We start from the raw sequence: 20,589 nt of genomic DNA on the forward strand, positions 1-20,589 counted from the left end.
ATGAGAAAAAAAATCTTTAAAATGTTATGTCCCCTAATTGAATCTTCTCCACAAATGTAAACATCTTCCTGCTGAATAACCAGTCAAGTCCTCCTTAAACTTGTGAATGGTGAGTTTGCAGTCTGTGCCTGTGCAGTGCACACAACCTTCAGGACGTAAGTTTCGTTCAATATTGTTTCTTTAGAGTTGCAGGTAAGTGAAGATTAGACTCTTAGTGGGTGAAAGGGTGCATCGTATGTTTCGCGAGGGCAAATTACTTCATGCAAGGTACAAAGGGCTTAACAATGTGTTTTAATAATTTCATTCCTCAATCTTGTAAACTCCAATGGGTATAAGCCCAACCTGTTCAACCTATCGTCTTGAGATCCCTGAATGAGTGCCACTTTATCACATGCCTTTAGCAATTCAAGTACACCACGTTGTTTATGTCTGCCAGGCTTGTTGATTTCTCAAAGAACTCTCTAAATGAATTAAAGATTATTTCCCGTTCACAAATTCACGTTGACCCTCTCTGATCCATTGTGATTTTCTGAATAACCTGCTAAAACCTCTCCATAATGGACTCACTCAATTTCCTTATGACAATTCTTAGGCTAGGTAGCCTATAGTTTTCACTTATCCCTCCTCCCTTCTTGAGTAAGGATGTTACTCTAGCTATTTTACATTCACTATTTTCCGACCTACTGGGACCCTTTCAGAATCAAAGAAATTTTGCATGTTTTTAACCAGTCAAACCTTTAATCTTATTAGATTTGTTTTTTTCTTACACTTGGTTAAAATAACTGAAACCGCAGTTCCCTCATGATGCTTTAAAATGTGTTTAAATGAATGTAGCTGGACAGTAATTCAACTCCCAACATGAAATTTTGATTTTGTTGTTTTTAAGCTTTGCATTTAGAGGTTCACTCAACATGATTGGTGAACATACTGTCAGGTCATTATAAAACCCCAAGGGGTTAACTAATGTGCATTCAAGAAGAGAGTCTAACATCCTTACTCAGTCTGAACTTGTACATGATTCCCATGCCATATCAATGTGGTTGACATAATTTTCTTCTGAGATGATTTGGTGAGTCCCTTTTTTTGTGTGTGGCAATGAGCCAGCGGTTCAGGAAAGCAGCTACCATTATAACCATCTCATGGCAACACTGAATAGATAATAAATGCTGGCCTTACCAGTAATGCCCATCTGCTGACAGTGAATTTTTGTTTTAAGTTATTCTTGTCAGAGAGGGAGAGGGTTAGGCAGACTTGGGGAAAGTAAAAATGACTGATGCAATGTGTTAATTGGAAGAACTTATGTTTTGTGTTCTGCCTGTCCAATCCTGTGTGCCTCTTGCTTTCAGTTGGAGAAAGCAGCCGCACCAGTAGAACTTTCACCAGAGGAACAGCTCGCAGAAAAACTTCGACTAGCAAAGCTACAAGAACAGGCAGACCTGGAGGTAGCAAAGGACACATTTGGTAAGTTGCAAATAAATTTAATAAGTCTCAGAAAGCTCAAGCTCATTAGTGTTATTTTGTCTTATTCTGCATTGGTGGAAGTTCCGATATAATTATCAAGTTTGTAAACATATGATTAGGAGCAGTAATATACCATTTGGCCCTTGAGTCTGCTCTGTCATTCAATGAGATCGTGGTTGATCAAGTTGTGTTTTGAATTTTACAGTCCCACCTACCTCTGATTAACTTCAGTTACTAACAAAATTCTAACTCCATCCTGGTGACATCAGCAAGCACAGTTTAAACTTTTATGTAATATCTCGCAAAATGAATTCTGGAAAACCAAGCTCTGCAAGCTCCCCTTATCCCCAGGACATCTTATTCAAACAATTCCAGTAAATTGGTTAAATCTGATTTCCACTTCACAAAACATTGTGCTGACTCTTTTAGATTGTCTAGTATTTTTTTAAGTGTCCAGCTAAACATTCTTAATAATTGATTCTAACAATTTCCCACTGTACACAGTAACCTACTGGCCTGTAGTTTTCTTTTTTCTATCCTTTCCTTTCTTGAATAGAGCTATTACATTTGCTATTTTCCAATCTTTTAAAACATTTTCACAATTTAACAAATTCTGGAAAATTAACACCAATGCGTCTACTGCTTCATTAAATTGGAGAAGGTTTAGAAAGGATTACCAGGATGGTGCCAGGAATGGAGGATTTGAAATCTAAAAACAGCCTGGAACGTTTTTCACTGGAGCACAGGAGGTTGAGAGTGACCTTATAAAGGTTTATAGAATCACGAGGGTTATAGATAAGGTGAATAGCAATGGTCTTTTCCCTGGGATGAGGGGATGTTTTTAAGGTGAGAGGGCAAGTTAAAAGGGTATGAGGGGCAACTATTTTACCCACTGGTGCAGATACAGTTAAAACATTTGAAAAATATTTGGATAAGTACACTTATGGGAAAAGTTTGGAGGGATATGAGCCAAGTGCAGGCAAGTGGGACTAGTTTAGTCTGGGAATATGATTGCCATGGACTAGTTGGACCGCAGAGTCTGTTTCCAGGCTGTAATACTTAGAGTCAAAGTCCATCAGGATTCTGAATCTTATCAACCTACAGCTCCATCAGTTTGCTCAGCACCACTTTCTTGGTAATTATAATTTCACTAAGTTCCCCTCTCCCTTCAGTCTGATTATAGATACAGCTGGGATATTTTTGTCTTCTATAGTGAAGATAGCAAAGTATTAGTTTATTTCATCTCCTGTTTCTTTATTATCTGATATTAACTTCCAAATCTCACTCTGGAGGTGAGGGGTCAATTACTGGGGGACACAGTTTAAGGTGTGGGGTGCGGGAGTTTAAAACAGATGTGAAGCAAGTTTTTCACAGAGTGGTGAGTACCTGGAACATGCTGCCACAGGAGGTGGGGACATACACAGTAGCAACATTCAAGAAGCACATGGGCACGTACATGCATAGGAACGGAACAAAGGGATATGGATCCTGTAAGTGAAGACAGTTTTAGTATGGAAAGGTAAAATGTGTTGGTGTGGGTGTGCAGGGTCAAATGGTCTGTTCCTGTGCTGTGTTGTTCTTTGTTCTGTGCATTCAATAGCCACCTTATTTATGTTGTGTGCATTCATTTATCGAACACAACCTCTTGAAAGCAAACCTTAGCATTTAGCAAGAGGGAAGAGACCTTGGAGTGCAGGTTCATATCTCCTTGAAAGTGGAGTCTCAGGTAGATAGGTTAGCGAAGAAGGTATTTGGTATGCTTTCCTTTCTTGGTCAGAGTATCAAGTACAGGAGTTGGGAGGTCATGTTGTGGCTGTACAGGACATTGGTTAGGCCGCTGTTGGAATATTGCGTGCAGTTCTGGTCTCCTTCCTATCAGAAATAAGTTGTGAAAGTTGAAAGGGTTCAGAAAAGATTTACAAGGATGTTGCAAGGGTTGGAGGATTTGAGCTATAGAGTCATAGAGATGTACAGCATGGAAACAGACCCTTCGGTCCAACCCATCCACGCCGACCAGATATCCCAACCCAATCTAGTCCCACCTGCCAGCACCTGGCCCATATCCCTTCAAACCCTTTCTATTCATATACCCATCCAAATGTCTCTTAAATGTGGCAATTGTACCAGCCTCCTCCACTTTCTCTGGCAGCTCATTCCATACACGTACCACCCTCTGTGTGAAAAAGTTCCCCACCTGACAACACCCGGCCCATATCCCTCCAAACCCTTCCTATTCATATACCCATCCAAATGCCTCTTAAATGTTGCAATTGTACCAGCCTGCGCCACTTCCTCTGGCAGCTCATTCTATATATACACACACACCGCCCTCTGCATGAAAAAGTTGCTCCTTAGGTCTCTTTTATATCTTTCCCCTCTCACCCTAAACCTATGCCCTCTAGTTCTGGACTACCTGACCCCAGGGAAAACAGCCCCAGCCTGTTCAGCCTCTCCCTACAGCTCAAATCCTCCAACCCTGGCAACATCTTCGTAAATTTTTTCTGAACCCTTTCTAATTTCACAACATCTCTCTGATAGGGAGCAGACCAGAGAGATTGAACAGGCTGGGGCTGTTTTCCTGGAGCATCAGAGGCTGGAGGGGTGACCTTATAGAGGGACATGGATAGGATAAATAGACAAAGTCTTTTCCCTGGGACGGGGGAGTCCAGAACTAGAGGGCACAGGTTTAGGGTGAGAGGGGAAAGATATAAAAGAGACCTAAGGAGCAACTTTTTCATGCAGAGGGCGGTGTGTGTGTATATATAGAATGAGCTGCCAGAGGAAGTGGCGCAGGCTGGTACAATTGCAACATTTAAGAGGCATTTGGATGGGTATATGAATAGGAAGGGTTTGGAGGGATATGGGCCGGGTGTTGTCAGGTGGGACTAGATTGGGTTGGGATATCTGGCCAGCATTGGATGTGTTAGACCGAAGGATCTGTTTCCGTGCTGGACATCTCTATCGCTGTATGAATAAGGCCGGTGGGAAAGGAATTGAATCCCAGCAATTTGTGAAGTTGTTCAATTTATGCTTTACAAGTTGTTAAAATGAGCGGGAAACTGGCTTGTATGCTATGTTGTTAGTAGTACCCTTGACTTTAGTTAGTTGCTCAGCAATAGTACCCTTGACTTTAAAAAAAAATAACTGATTATGTTGCATGCTTTGGCTGAGGGAAGACATCACAGCAAAGTGGCAGAAGGTGTGCACTCTACTGTTGCCAGTGGAAGGCTTTTCTTTTTATTACAGTAGGAGATACTTGCAGGGCTATGGGGAAATGGCAGATGAGTGGGACTGTTGGATAATTCTTTCAAAGAGTCAGCACAGGTACAGTGGCCCAAATGGCCCCCTGTGCTATACAACTTAGAAGTTGTGAATGTTGTGCTGTATAATTGTGGTAAACAGTGATGCAGTTCTTCTGCTGTACTGTAGATGGAGCTAAAACACCATAGCCTCCTTGATAATTGGAGTTGTGTATTGTGTCCTTGTGACAGCACCTAGGTTCACAATTAACCGCATGGTAAGGTTTGAAGCTGCTTCTGGATTTAGAGGAATTGGGTTTTTCCCTGTTGTTTTAAATCTTTTATTTGCTCTGATACAGTGCTATGTGGCTACAGTCAATCCCATGATTTAAGTATTACTCTTGGTCTTTTAAAAAGAAGCAGGCTTGCTGTACAACAATGATATTACTACCTTCTGCCTAGTCCCCCCTCCCCCAATTTATCTCTCCACCCTGGAGGCTTCCTGCCTCTGTTCCTGATGAAGGGCTTTTGCCTGAAACATCAATTTTCCTGCTCCTCGGATGCTGCCTGACCTGCTGTGCTTTTCCAGCACAACTCTAAACTCTCATTTCCAGCATCTGCAGTCCTCACTTTCTCCTAGTTGATTTTAACCTTACTGTGAATCTTCTTGCAAGGATGCTTACCTTGAAGAAGTTCTCCTCCTCTCTCCACAAGAATCTGTGAGCCTCTCTCTCACTGCAACCCCCAGGTCATCATCTCTGCCCTGAAGCTCTTAACACTTCAACCCCAGGGCATACTCTTTGTTAGCTACAATGATATTACAGTCAGTGCTGAAAATACACAGCAGTACTGGGCAAGTTTAAATTGCAGGTGACAATGCAGAGGAAAATCATCCCAGTTCACGGGAGGGACAGATTCAGAGAGGGTTGCTGTTGATTGAGTTTCAGCAGTACATCTTGTAAATGGTGATTGAGAGCCTGGTGGTGGAGGGAGTAAATGTCTATGGATGTGAAGCTACCCCTATCCAGGCAATTGGGGAGTATCCCATCACTCTCCTGACTTGTGCCTTGTATGTGGTGGGCAGGCACTGAGGAGTCAGGAGCTAAGTTACTCACTGCAGTACTCCTGACCTGACCTCTTCTAAAAGCCTACTTTCATGTTTTTTTAATCAAATAAATATTTTTGAACTGTTGAATTAAATGGATGGTGCACAAGGACTGAGTGTCTGCTGGGCAGGAATAGTGGAACTGATTGTAATTGGCTGCTACTTGCTCTTGCGAAAGGATCCATAAAGTTTTCAAAAAATAGCAGAGCCCTTGGGTATGCCTTTAATATTCATTTACATATAAGGAAACAAGTCTTCCATACCTCTGTTTGAAAAAAACTACTGAGCTCCGATTTAATGTGGTTGAATAAGACTTCATATTTGTAGCAAAGGTACTCTGCAGAATTACTGCTCACATTGTGCACTCTCAGATTCTGGTTCTGCACAAAGGCTTGAATAAAAGTTGACCATTTGCTTCAGAAGCATTCATTATTGAGCCGTCAGGGGGGTTGGCTGAATAAACCCTTAACACGAAGTACTTCCAGAAATATATCATTGACCCCCATGTTAATAGAGCCTTTGGTTTTTGGTGTTCCTGCCAAAAAAAAATCAGCTGACTCCTGGAACAAGGAGTGAGTGTTGTGTACAGTGGAGGAAGAGGGCCTGATTATAAGGTTTGTATAATCCCACTTTGGAAACTACAATATGGGTGATTTATCATGCTTTAACTAGAACATTTTAAATGGTGTTTAAGCTATTTCAGTTTCTCCAAACAGAAAGCTCTTTTGAAAGAAAACTGAACAGAAGTACAGAAGGCCATGTTACTGCATAATGGCATCATCCAATATAGCAATTAGTGAGAAGAAAAAGCCTATAAAACCATGGTCCTCAAATGTCTCAAACAGCCCGGATGCAGAGAATATCTTGACCACTGGTTTCCGGGCCTGCAGCTTTGACCGCAGCCTGTTTCCAGAATGGCGGAGACATCTTGTGGAACTGAATGGCCTTCAGTTTGTATTCCTTAACAAGTGCTGTGTGTAATTGCTTTGGTAAGACCATGTGATTGATTTTGGAAGGCAGAAGGCTACGAATATTGTAGCTACCATTATCAACCGCTTATCATTGAGTCATACAGCACGGAAACAGACCCTTCAGTCCAACTAGACCATGCTAAGCATAATTCTAAACTAAACTAGTTCCACCTGCCTGCTCCTGGCCCATACGCCTCCAAACCTTTCCTATTCATGTCCTTATCTAAATGTCTTTTACACTTTAATTGTATCCCCATTCATCACTTCCTTGGGATGTTCATTCCACATGCGAGTGTCCCTTTGTGAAAAAGATTTGTATCTCGTGTCTTTTTTAAAACTCTCTCCTCTCACCTTAAAAATGTGCCCTCTGGTCTTGAAATCCCCCATCCTAGGGAAAAGAGAACTACCATTAGCTCTATCGATACCACTCATTATCAGAGAGAGGCTCTGCTTTGATTCCACTTGCTTAACATAAATGGTCACTGTTGTGGCTCACTGCTGACTAATAGGTCAATTATGTGTGATGCTTGAGCGCTCAGGTGGTGCAGAAATGATTGAGGTGAAGGTCAACTTTGTGCAGTTAATAAAATTGCAGGGACAGCCCAGTTTGTCAATGAGCCAAAACACTGAAGCACCTTTGTGTTATTGTCAGACTGTTTTATTCTTTCAGAAATAAAGGAGACCTTCTTTAACTCTTGTATCAATCTCCTGACAAAAACTGAATCTTTGGTTTAAAAATCTGGACGTGAGGCAAGATCAGAGTAAAAGTGAGAATTCTATGGCTTTTGACTTTCTGTAAGTTGACAGCATTTCTGTAGGAATTGTGAAGAAATGTGTTGCACTAAACTAAGAAACTTTCTCCATCTTTTATCTCAAAGTTGTCTTGATTTTAATAACGAGGTGAGTCTCTGATAAACAGTGAATGCCATAATTGGAAAACAATTAGCCCTTGAATTAAATTCCTTGCTTTGTGATTCAGCTGCCCTCTTCAGATTAGTGAACCAGAATATTATCTTTGCAAGTTTCTGTGTTACAGTACTTTGAGAATTGGTTATTTTAATACCAAACTGAACCAGGTTGTATTGGATTACTGCTGTACAAATAAGCTGAAGTATGTGCTGCTTTTGTTTGTGTTTAATTTCTGGCAGGTTTGTGCTAGAGATACTATCATTATTCCAGACCAGGACCTTGAAATTTGAATCTGACTGTGTTGATCATCTGAACAGCCAATAGGTGACATGGAATTTGCTCAACCTGACTTTGACCTCGTGCAGCAGCTGTTGTGAAATAGAATTTGTATTAATCCAGAACCTCATTGCAATGTCCGAAATCCCAGACTGGGTTACCCCAGACCTCCTAACTTCACAAGGCCAGTGTAGCTTGCAAAGCAATACTACAAACAAGGATCACTTCATTTCCAGTCTTGCAAGCTGTCACACATTAACTTATGTTGAAAGCAGATTTGTTGGCATCAGGACTGCAGGGTGGGGTATTTTGTGATGGTCTGAATGTTCAACAGCTGTCTCCCTGTGAGCATGGGATAGAAATGTACTAGTGACAAACTTGAGTTCTCTGGGAGTTAAATGCAGCGGTCAGTTCAAATGTTAGAATGTTAAAGAAGCAATGAGGATAAAACGGAGAGATAAAGTAATATAAAGTCGCCAAAGTACTAGTGGTCCATAGGGCTGCTCTATTTAGAGAGGGATGACTGGTAGTGGATTAACCTCAGGGTAACCATGCTAAGGTGCAAGGTTGAGTCTCTCATGGTAAGGGTAGCATGGTGGCACAGTGGATAGCACTGTTGTCTCACAGTGCTAGGTACCTCAGGGTTCATTTCCAGCCTTGAGCAATTGTCTTTGTGGAGTTTGTACATTTTCTGCATCTCTGCGTGGGTGTCCACTCCAGGTTCCTCCCAAAATCCAAAGATGTGCAGTTTAGGTGGATTGGCCATGAGTAAAGCAGGGATAGGATGGGATGTTCGTTGAAAGGTCGGTGCAGACTCAATGGGCCAAATGGCTTCTCTCTGCACTGTAGGGATTCTGTGATTCTTCTAACTTCAACCATGCAGGAATGGGACCCATGCTGTTGATATCATGCTGCATCGCAAACCAACTATCTAGCCAACCCTCCAGGGTGGAGAAGAGAGAATATATAAAGACCTGACAGCAATTGCAAGTGGTTTAATACTTGTTGGAATGTTTTGGAGTATTTTATGACATAGCAATGACTAATTCTAAAGCATTTTTACTTATTGACAAAAATGTAATTTGTAATTGAGACTTGTACATCAATATCAGAGTCCTTTTTTTTCGATATAAATTATCATCTTCAATGAAGCAGAAAACAGTTTCAATTTGGAGATGATTGCTTTAGATTGGTATCAAAGATGGACATATGGAGGGAGGGTCCATGTGTGGCCATTATACAACACAAAACAACCAGCATACTTCTAATGATAGACCTGCCTTTATATGTGAGTGCTCTGACCATAACCAGATTTACACTACTTGATGCTGGATCAGGTTAAATCTGTGAATAATTTATGACGAGCTCTACTATAGTTTCCTTAATTCCCAGAGAAATTAACTTGAGAATATTAAACCCCTGGTGGTTATATGTTGGGTGTATTTTACTGCAATTATACCAGCCAGTTAAGTGAATGAGGCATGAACTCTTCCCTCCTGTAAATCCAGCTGAATTGATTGTGCTGTTTGCTGAAACTGCAACCTCTCCAGGGAAGTGTTACACGCAGCTTTGAATCCAGATGTTGGAATAATGTCAGATGGAGGGGAAAGAATGAAATGTGGGATATTCACCAGTGAGCATTTGAAATATGACCAAAGGAAAGCTATTATCCAGAACAATCATTGCTGGAATTAATGTGAACGAGTAATGTTGTAAGGTTTTAGTACCTGGGATTACTTTGTGCTGGGTATATCCATTTTCCTGCTCTCATGTCTTCATCTAGGGGATTAGCCATAACATTTCTCCATTGTGTTATAAATCCTTGATTCTCTGTTCGGTCGCGGTCTATATCCAAGGCAACAATCATGGATTTTTGGACACTAAGGGAATCTAGGGATCTGGGTGACGATGTGAAGTTGAGATAAATCAGTCACAATCTTATAAATTGGCAGAGCAGCCTTAAGGAATCAAATGACCTCCTGCTCCCCTTCTGTTCATAAGGTGGTGGTGTAACCTGCTGACCTGGTTAACAAATTAATTACTTTAAACAAGGAAAATAAAGCATTGCTATTTGGGCAGCCTCACTCTAATACCTAGCCTTCGTCTCAAAGCTAAAGGAAGTTGATTGAAGATGTATTTTAAAATCATAACTTGTTTGCAAACATTGTGAGAACTTAAATCAAATCGACTGATAATTTTCCATTGATGATTGCAGAACTCAGTTTTTTGGCTGAAAATTGTTTTCGATGTCCTGAAGTGGTTGCAAACGCTGATTTCTGCTAGAAGTTCAAACCACAAATATTTGGATAACATACTTTTTGTACTTTACTACAAAGTTGGTTACAGACACAGGTTTTACCTCACAGTTCTCACTCCACAGTGGGTACAAATGATGGGGTCACTTGGCATGGGTGCGTATGGTGCAGGAATTTGGAGGCTTATCTGAAGTGATTAAACTTTTGTTGAATGTCACCTTGCAGGTATCAATAATGTATCACAGCTTGGAATCGACTCCATGTACCCAACCACTAAAGAAGACTTCACAGAATTTGGAAAGCTTTTGAAAGAAAAAATTACGCAGTTTGAAAAGTCTGTGCATTACGTAGACTTCTTAGAGACCTTACTTCGAGATATTAGCATTTCATGTAAGTTGATCCTTTGCAAGTGCATTAATTATTTTGCTTGTCTTATCTGAATTGGCCTTAAGCAGGATCCAGTCAGTGCACTACCAGAATCTCCTGAGTTACTCATCATCCCAGGGGTAGGGGTTTTCTTTCCCCTCTGTATCCCTGTGTTGCCAGAATCCAGAAAGCTTGAATGTAAATTATATTAATTGCAACTTGCAGACAGTATGGCAGTGTGTCATTCAGCCTTGTCATTGCCAGAGTGTGCTCTCCACACAGGGCCTTACTGGTGACACACCATTCCATGAAAGTATAGAAGAGAAACACTGAACTCTCCATCTCATCCTCTACATACCTTCCATTCTCTTCAGTCCGTTTGTTTACCCTTTAACTGCATCACTGCTGTTTACTTTAACTGGATAGAGGTTTCGTCTGAAATCCCTTTTAAATTTATTAATAATTATTTTATAATTGTGGACCCTAGTTTTGGACATCCCAAATACATTTGTCAAATCATTTTGTAATCTTGAAGAGATTAGTTGTCCTTTCTAAATGTTTGCTGACAGTGTGGGAATTGACACCAATTTAGCCCACACTGCTGGTCAGCCTTCGGTTTCCTTTCCAGCATTTTGCAAGTTTACAAGATTATCTGAAACTTAAAGAATCTGCATTTATTGGTGTGTCCCACTCTCTGGGTCCCCTTAGCAAGTTAGTGCATTTGAAAATTTTGATTTTATTGAAAACTCCTGTTTTGATTTTATTATTAAGTACTGAATTATTTAAAAACCCATTGATATGTCGCAGGAATGTCAAAAAGGGGCCATTGTTGGACTTGAGAAACTGAAAACAACTTCAAAAAGACCAAGCGGCAGAGATTTGAGACTCTGGGTTGTTGGTGTTGAATAAGCATATTCCTCACTTGGAGCCTGGATTAACTTGAGGCTACTCTGCTCTGTGCAGAACTCATTTAACCCGGAGAATTTCTTCCCAAAGATCTACTTGCAAAATCCAAGCCCAATCATAATCCCCCTCCCTTGAAGCAACACGTGCAAAAGTATTTCTCTCATTGAGGCTTGGGGTGCATTTCTGGCTGCGTGCATTCTCTCTGACTGGGTTTCATCAAGCTGTTATTTTTTAATGTGGTGTTGAAACTCTGTTATTCATTGCTATAGTTTTTCAACTATTTATGTTTTGGCTGTGGTAGCTGGAGGAACTTAGCTCTGTGACCTCTCTTGCAGTGGAAGTTGACGATTTGAAAAAGCTGAACAACTCTTTGACATCACTGTGTAGTGAAAAGATGAAACAAGAGAAGGTAAGGAGACGCCCTGGGGTCGTCCTCTCTCCCTCGCTGCAGCCGCCTCCTTCCCCCCCGCCCCCCTCATCAAAAATTGACTGGGATCATAAAGTGGTGTATTTGTTCAAAATAAGTGCAAGGAATTTATAGCAACAGAAAACAGGAGTGGGCCATTTAACCCACCAAGCCAATTCTGCTGTATGAGATGATCATGGCCGATCCTCCCGCGCTCTAATCTCCCCATATCGCTTGACCCTTTCAGCCTCTAGACATCTGTTTCTTTCTGAAATGTTTCAGTGACTTGGCCTCCATAGCCTTCTGTGACAAGTGTTTTCCATCGTTAGTTCTCTTTGAGTGAAGAGATTTCTCCTTGTCTCCTCTGCCTATTGTGTACCCTGAAACCATAACCCCTCATTCTGCAGTGCCCCCACCCTGACAGCATGAATGTCATCCCTGCATACATTCTGTCCAGCCATGTCAGAATTTAATGTTTTAATAAGATCCTCCTCTCACTCTTCTATTCTCCAGGAAATACAGGCCCAGTGCGAAGTATTTATAAAACATAATTTGGGCGGTAACTAGAGCACAATGGGTAGCTCCCTCCACTGGTGGTAGTGAGTTCTAGTCAAATTGTAGAGACTTAGAGTCATGTACATCTACAGCATGGAAACAGACACTTTGGTCCAACTCATCCATGCCAACCAGATATTCTTTATCTATGTAATCTTCTGTAAAGAACTCCAGTAGAATAGAACATGATTTCCCTTTGACTAAACTGTTACCTCTAATTACCTTAAACTTATCCAAGTGCCCTGCTACAACATCTTCCATCCTCACTTCTGACATTACCCCTGTGATAGATGTTAAGTTGTTTAGCCTGTAGTATCCTGCTTTCATTCTCCCTTTTTAAATAAAGGCATTACATTTGCAATCCTATCTAATGGGACCTTCCCTGAATCAAAGGAGTTTTGGAAAATTAAAACTATTATGTCCACTGTCTCACAGGCCACTTCTTTAAAGACCCTGGGATAGATCCACCAGGACTTAGGCATTTATCAGTATGTGGCTGCAACAGTTTACTCAGTGCCATTTCTTTGTGATCTTTTTGAGTTCCTCTCTCCCTTCGGTTGCCTGATTTGGTTTGTTTTGTGTTACTGTTCTGTGCTTTCCAATTATAAGTAGCCTTTTAAGCAGCTGTGTCATGACGACTCCAATAACTAGCTGTTTGGGACCCTACAATTTATGGTTTTGATGTTGTCTTTAGGGTGGGACATCATATTAATTCAAATTAATCTCTTGAATCTTGAATACCTAGTCCTGTTCACCCAGAATTGATGTACTCACTCATTTATATTGGCTCCTGGCCCAACAGTACTTCACTTAAAATGTTTATTTTTCTGCTGAATTAACTCTTTTGACATTGCCTCCCCCTAAAGGGCAGCGCGGTGACTCAGTGGTTAGCACTGCTACCTCACAGCACCAGGGTCCCAGGTTCGATTCCTGCCTTGGGCGACTGTCTGTGTGGAGTTTGCACATTCTCCCCATATCTCTGTAGGTTTCCTCCCACAGTCCAAAGATGTGCAGGTCAGGTGAATTGGCCATGCTAAATTGCCTGTAGTGTTAGGTGCATTAGCCAGAGGGAAATGGGTCTGGGTAGGTTACTCTTCAGAGGTTCGGTGTGGACTGGTTGGGCTGAAGGGCCTGTTTTCACACTGTAGGGAATCTAATCTAATCTAAATTCAGTAACCTCCTTGAAACCTGAAGCTTTTGGAAACTATTTCTAAACTTCCACCACTCCAATGTTTAATTGCCTAATCATGCCTTCAGCTAGAATTCACTCCCTTAACCTTTCCACCTGCTGCCCCCAACACCCTGGAAGATGCGTTTTTACATTTCTCTGACCAGCTGTCATTTGACAGTTAATTTTTGTCCAACATCCCTCTTGTGAAGTATCTTGGGACAGTTCAGTAGCTTTAATGAAAGTTGTTCTGGACATTTTGCTTGTGAACAGACTTTTGACTTCTACTTTCTTTGACCTTTTAGCAAAGCAAAAACAAAAAGAAGAAAAAGGCCCCCGTGCTTGCAGGTGGATTTAAAGCAAATTTGAAAGATGATCTTGATGACTATGGTTACACGCAGGATTATGATGACTTCATGTGATTGTGTCCTGTGACCCAGGCTTCTTCCAGCATGTTTTTTGCAGACAACCTCCTGGTTTCTTCTTGAGCTGCACAGAACCTTCTATTGTTATGGAATCGACTAGGACTACAGATGCCAATGATAACACCAAATTTTGTTACTGGTACCATAATTATACATTATTGCTGGTCAGTGACACTGTGTGGACAAAGCAGCTGCATGGATTTGGGAGGGGGTGTGGGATGCAGGCTGAGTTCACGAGCAAGCAATATATATTTGAAAAAATATGAAGTTTTGCAGTGTCCATGCTCAGCATCTAGATTCTGACCTGAGCTGATGTAATATCACGTTTATTGTGATACAGTAAAATTGCAAAGTAAGATTACTATTTTTAAAATTTCTTGAATATTGCCTGCTTTTTCCTTTCTTTGGAAACTAAAATGGACTAAATCGACATTCTGATTTTGTGCTGATGTTATGCTTTTGGTTGCTGGGTCAGTCTGCCTTAAACAAAATCTCAATATTCACATGGTCTCTGAATTGGGAGCATTGGGTGCTGGGCATGTGACTTTCCTGTGTCATTGTTCATGTGACCACACCAGGGGTGAGCCTGAATGCTCATTCATTTTATTATTTTCCTTCTCCCAACTTAAAACCAATCTCCAAGTGCAGTTAACCAATTTTAACAGTTTATTAAAAGTGCCATGGTTTACGCCTACTGAGGGAAAGGATAGGCAGAATTTAAGAGACTAGTTATTTAGAGTAGGAGGTCCCTGCATGTCACTGTTTTGAATGGTGAACTGCAGGTTGAGCTTAAGGATTTCACGATCAGTAGCCATTGTAGATGTTTGGTCCAGCCTCCAGTGTACACAGTACTGCTATGGCTCAGATGCTGGATAGATCATTGAATCTATATTCAAGAGTAATCTTTTTGCTGAGATCCTGATCGAGTCCCACCTACTCTTGGGTGATAGAATGACATTTTCCTTTTATTGTAACAGTACAGAGTTTCTCCATATTTGACCTTGAGCCAACATCACAAACACACGTGTGTGTGTGTGTTGGGGTTTGCTGTGTAGAAATTGACTGCTGTGTTTCCTCTTCGGTATGTCAGAAATGCTTTGAGCTATAAAAGGCACTTTGCCGTAATTCGAGGCTGTGAGAAACTCTATAAGGCAAATCTTTTTAAGGGTGAATGATCTCTAGAGAGGACCTACTCTCGGCTTCGACTTCCACGCCCACTCATGCATGTGAACGGTTGGTGTGGATAGAATCCAATCGAATTGGCTGACACCAGTCTCCACCCTCTGCCCCCACTTTGTTGTCTTTGCTGAAGAAGGGTGACTACCTGAGGGACAGCTGTTTCTGTTTATTAACAGAATCACATGCTTGGGTTTTCTAATGGACAAATACAGCCCATTTAATGGTCACATCAGCAGTTTGACATTAAACTAAATGGCCCTTTTTTTGTTGAAAGTATTGGATGGGAAAGATGAATGCTCCTTGAAGTGTTTTTGAATCAATGTGTTGCTAATGGGGGTGAGAGCAACCAATTAATTTCTCCCTCCTGAAGGCAGTGACTTGCACTAATGGAACTGAAGTGCAGAATCTTTTTAAAAATCTGCTGGAGTGGAAGAAAGGAATTTGTGGCCTTTTTATTTTCACTTATACCACTTTTTTGATTGGGTTGGGAGTTTAGTTTAAAAACATTTCCTGAACACAGATAAAGATGTGCTTTTTACTTCAGGACAATCCTTTGTAAATGGTTAAGTGCACATAAATCGGCATCAGTACAGTAAATGCTGCACTTTACACAGATTCTACATTGATCATGAGGTTTGGTTGCAACCCAGTGTAATTGCTTGGAAATATGCATTATTTTTGCCATCCTGTTGCATTGTGTAGTGGCACTCTGCAGTCTTGAGCATACACAGGTAATGGGAATAGTTCTTGTATTAAATATATATCTCCTCCCCTTTCCCAGTAAATTCATATTTATTATACAAAACAATTTCTCACGTCTGCAAAAAGGACAATTTATATAATAGATGAGTAACTTATTTTTACATCTCATCTATTGATTAGTTGGGAAAGCTTATTAATGTAAACATAATTGGACACTTGCCATGTTTTAGGACAATAAATGAATATAATGTAATTAATTTCTGCATTGTCTCTCCTTCAATACATTGTGTAGTTTTTTCTTTCCTGCAGATTAAGCCTACTTTGAAAACTGCCACTATTCACAAGTGTTTCAAAAACAAATTATGGCCCTAACTGACCTGTCCTCTCTCATCTTTGATTTCAAGTTCTGTGCAGGAGTTAAATGCCTATCATCTCTTTATGTAAAAACCATTGCCAGTTGTAGGCTGCTTACTATAATTCATTTTACAACAGTCTGACAATTCCAGGAAGGGTAGTATATTTCCAGTGCTGTATTTTACAAACCTCCTGCCAATTTAGATGGTGTTTAAATTATCTGCAAGCAGTTTTTATGTTCAGTCTCCATTGACCACACCATCAGCCAGTAAGCTACATGTATTACACAAGGGGTTACCATGTTTATTGAGTTGTGGTTTTGAATGAGCAGAATGCTGCAGATTATTTGGTGCTATCCACAGAATAATTTAATTAATCTGTCTCCTCCATTCTGCAGGTTCCTGGCTGGGTTTCAAAATCACTCATTTCTGGAATGGAATCTTAAAACTACTTTTTCATTAGAATTCTTTATATATAAATTGAGTGGGCCAGTAAGCCCATTGTCAGCTCAACCAGTCAGTGTTTCTTAAACCCCATTCTCTTATTGATCAAAAACCAATCAATCATTCTTAAATAAGTATACTCAATGACTTTGCCACAGCATTCTGTGGCGGCCATAAGTTCCTTAGATTCACTCCATCAGAGTCTTTGACTGCTCTCATATGACAGGGCCTTTGTTGCTGGGATCACTCTTGTAAACTTTCTCTTTAAGACCGTAAGAGAATCCTGAACGAGGACCAAGTCCAAATCCCTTTGTCAGGTTGACAGAAGTGGTAACATTCTAGGATGTGTTGGAAAATGTTGGTTGTACCTAATCCTATACACATCAATGAAAGATGAGAAATTCAATAGAGATGATTACTTTGACTGCATTATTTATTGCTTTTTCAGAGATGAGAGAAATTAGATTACAAAGTATTTACACTTTTTTACAATAAAATATTTGTTTGGTAAACTTTTTTTTAAAAAATGATCTAATGCTGGAAACTAAGTACAAACAGCTAACTGGCAATCATGTCATTCAGATAGCAACTTGTCTGAGGTTCTTTAAGGAGCTTGTTTGCTACATCAGTAAAGTTATGCTCATAAGCCAGTTTGTAAACCAGGTAGACATTCTCACAGTGCTGCAGCAATTTCTTCATGTTCTGACTTGCAGCAACATCTCCCTTGTGTCGTTTAAATCTAAAAATGTTTGACAAAAAAAAATTCCATTTTTGTAATTCACTCCATCACTTACCCTACCATGTCTCTGAAGCACTGTCATGCTCTATGTGTTTTTGAACTTTGTCTAATGCAGTTACACTACATCACACTGACATTTTGAAATATTCAGTTCTAAGACATTAACTCCTTTCCTGTTAAACTACTTGTCATTAAAAGGAATCACTGAAGTCTAAAGACACAGCACATTATAGAGATGCCACAGACCATGTTATCAGTGCTCATTTGCTTAATTGTACTATGTCTGTACTGGATCCAAGATACTACCTTTTGTTTCATTGACCACCTGTTCTGAGAGAAAAGTAGTTGTTTTCTCCCATTCTTTGCCAACCCCCAGTTTTGGAGCACTACTTATTCTCTAAAGGTGTTGCTGGTTGGCTGAGCATTTATTTATCGCCTACCCCCAGTTGCTCTTGAGAATGAGAGTGAGGTGCCTTCTTAAACTGTATTCTAGGTGGTGTTAGAGATTTCTGGGATTTTTACCGAGTGATAGTAAGGAAAAACTATTTTCAAACCAGGATGTTGGTGTATATGTTTATCCTTTTAGATGGTCGTGGTTTGGAAAGTTCTGTCTGAGGATATTTGGTAAGTTTCTGCACTGCATCTAGTATACCATGCATTGGTGGTAGAGGGAGTGGATGCGATGTCAAGCTTCTTGTGTTGTTGTGTTATTCCATCACACTTCTGGCTTGTGCCTTGTGGATGGTGGACAGGCTGAGGGAGACAGCAAGTGAGTTACTTGTTGCAGGATTCCTAGGCACTGACCTGTTTGTGAAGCCACTGTTTTCACATGGTGAGTCCAGTTGAGTTTCTAGTCAATAGTAATCCTAGGATGTGATAGATAATTCGAACACAATTTGATGTCAAGGTGGTTAGATTGTCTCTTATCTGTGGCGTGCATATTACTTGCCACTTACCGTGTTTAGTCTCACTCATCTAGCACTCCAGTGAGAATTCCACTTCATTCTCATAAGTTCCCTGTTCAACTTTTCATTTTGTTTTACTGAATACAGAGTCAAAAGCACTGACTAAGCACATCCAAGGCCACAGGGGTGTTTCACACAGTGAAGTCCAAGCAGAAGCTGCAATGGTATACTCACTTGTTCGAAATCTCTTCAAACAGACTCTGTTGTACATGGTTTTGTTGCTTAAACTCCTCTAGGTAGGAAAATTCACCACGAACAATAACCTGTTCATATAGCACCTCTGCCCAATCAGGTACAAAGTCATATGCCTCTGCAACAATGGCAGCCTACAACAAAGGAAGAGGAGAGAGTGTGACAATTTCACTGTCAGAAAACACATTTATCATCAATAAAAAAATCTGGCTGTCTGCAACTAACTTATTAAAAATAGCTTCAGACTTGCACAAAGGGCAGTATAAAGCAAGATACTTGAATTTGTTGTGAAGAGTCACTAATCTGTCTTTTCAACTGAGATCTTTCACCAGTTAACCTGGAAGCAGGAAAAGGAATCACGGTCTGGGGATTCTATCCCAGGCTACAAACTTTTGCATTACTGATCATTAAGATTAGATTTTACCATTTGGTTGTAGTTTAATTTACTGGAAAAGAATACATTGTTCATTACAGGAACCATTACAAAAGATAACACATTTAATAATCTGAATACATTATTCTCTTTAGTGAATCTCACAAAACAGAAAGCAGTACCTTTTAAATCTACAGTATTTCACTCCTAGAGGATATCTGTTGTTACTAACTGGATCTTGATCAACAGGGCCAGCAGGCTGAGGAATAGCAGATGGAGTTTAATTCAGATACTTGTGAGGTGTTGCATTTTAGAAAGAAACTAGGACAAAATTTACATAGGATAATGGAGGTGGAAAGTGAGACAAAAACAAATTGCTGGAAAACTCAGCAGGCCTGGCAGCATCTGTTCTGAAGAAGGGTTAATTCTGCTTTCTCTCCATAGATGCTGCCAGTCTGACCGTTTGTGGTTCTGATTTCTAGTTCTTTGGGTTTCTTTTGCTGAGGGCAATGGAAGGCACACGAGGGAGTGGAAGCACAGAACAGAACCACAGCAAGAATAGGTCAGATGAGATTTAGGTCTGCCAGCATGCTGGTGGGGATTCTGCAACTAAGAAGAGATGATAACATCTTAGGAGTACTGCTGTGGCCAAGTATGAGAACAAATCTCACTTTCTCCAAATAAAAAAAACTGTTGCTCGGGTCCCTGCATGTTATTCTAGTCTTTCTATTGGCTATTCTTGTTCCTGTCTCTCACAGGCTCCCCCTCTCCAATCTTTTTATAATGCGGCAGTTCACTGAAGACATACTTTTTCACAAGGAGCAGGAAATTGCATCAACTTTGTTTCCAATTTCTGCTCTTCTCTCATCTTAACCTGGTCCATCTATGACACTTCTCCCTATGCATTTGGGCAGAATATTCATAATGTCCACTGACTCCCACAACTACCATGACTACACTTCCTCACATGCAGCAGCCTGTTCAGACTCTGTTCCACCACTGCAAGCATGTTCTTATTTTTGTTCTTTGTGAATATTTTTCTTCAGACACTCAAATGTTGCTTTTTGTCATTCTCAGCTTCCAAACACACAATGGCATTAGCTGTGTCTCTGTTCTCTCAGTGGCAGGGTGACAGGAAACCAGGAGTTGGGAGGGGAGCGGAGAAGTTAACATCTCTGCTAGGACCACTGAACAGAATCAGCTGAAAATTCTAACACATCTGGCCCAATGTTGCCATTTATTTCTGCTTATGGAAAACCTCTTGTGTTTCTTTTTGAGGGGGTGGAGAATGTTCTTGCAAAACAAGCTCCAAGTGATATTTTCTCTCACTGCATCCAACATGCCACAAGCCTGTGAAAAAGGACCAGGTAGGGACTTCCTAGTTCCAACAAGTTTTTTCTCAAAATCACAAACTTTGTATCTGGAATCATTTGATGTTGTGGATTTATCAGAGAAATGGAATTACCATTCATTAGCTAGTTTCAATAGCTGATATGTTAGCCTGTGGCTTTATTCAGGTTCTAGGGCCAACAATCTCAGGGGATGAGCTATCTAAAAGATCTGAAATTCAAAACATAAGAATGAAAATACCCAAATCTAA

General features: G+C 40.5%; 2 protein-coding genes across 2 annotated transcripts in view; one reads left to right on the forward strand and one right to left on the reverse strand.

The window, feature by feature from the left end:
* Positions 1-16,180, forward strand: part of LOC132834156 (eukaryotic translation initiation factor 3 subunit J-like) — a 28,271-nt gene extending 12,091 nt beyond the window's left edge. The window contains exons 5-8 of the mRNA XM_060852813.1: positions 1,347-1,461; positions 10,442-10,606; positions 11,824-11,897; positions 13,923-16,180. Of these exons, the coding sequence (XP_060708796.1) occupies positions 1,347-1,461; positions 10,442-10,606; positions 11,824-11,897; positions 13,923-14,039 (471 nt within the window). The 3' untranslated portion in view covers positions 14,040-16,180. The remainder of the gene's footprint in view (positions 1-1,346; positions 1,462-10,441; positions 10,607-11,823; positions 11,898-13,922) is intronic.
* A 970-nt stretch (positions 16,181-17,150) lies between these two features.
* The window catches only part of spg11 (SPG11 vesicle trafficking associated, spatacsin), a 133,080-nt gene continuing 129,641 nt past the window's right edge, over positions 17,151-20,589 (reverse strand). The window contains exons 39-40 of the mRNA XM_060853205.1: positions 18,599-18,750; positions 17,151-17,459 (exon numbers count right to left, since the gene is read on the reverse strand). Coding sequence (XP_060709188.1) covers positions 17,279-17,459; positions 18,599-18,750 — 333 coding nt within the window. The 3' untranslated portion in view covers positions 17,151-17,278. The remainder of the gene's footprint in view (positions 17,460-18,598; positions 18,751-20,589) is intronic.

Source organism: Hemiscyllium ocellatum, chromosome 39 (assembly GCF_020745735.1).
Source record: "Hemiscyllium ocellatum isolate sHemOce1 chromosome 39, sHemOce1.pat.X.cur, whole genome shotgun sequence".
In the NCBI taxonomy this organism is placed as follows: domain Eukaryota; kingdom Metazoa; phylum Chordata; class Chondrichthyes; order Orectolobiformes; family Hemiscylliidae; genus Hemiscyllium; species Hemiscyllium ocellatum.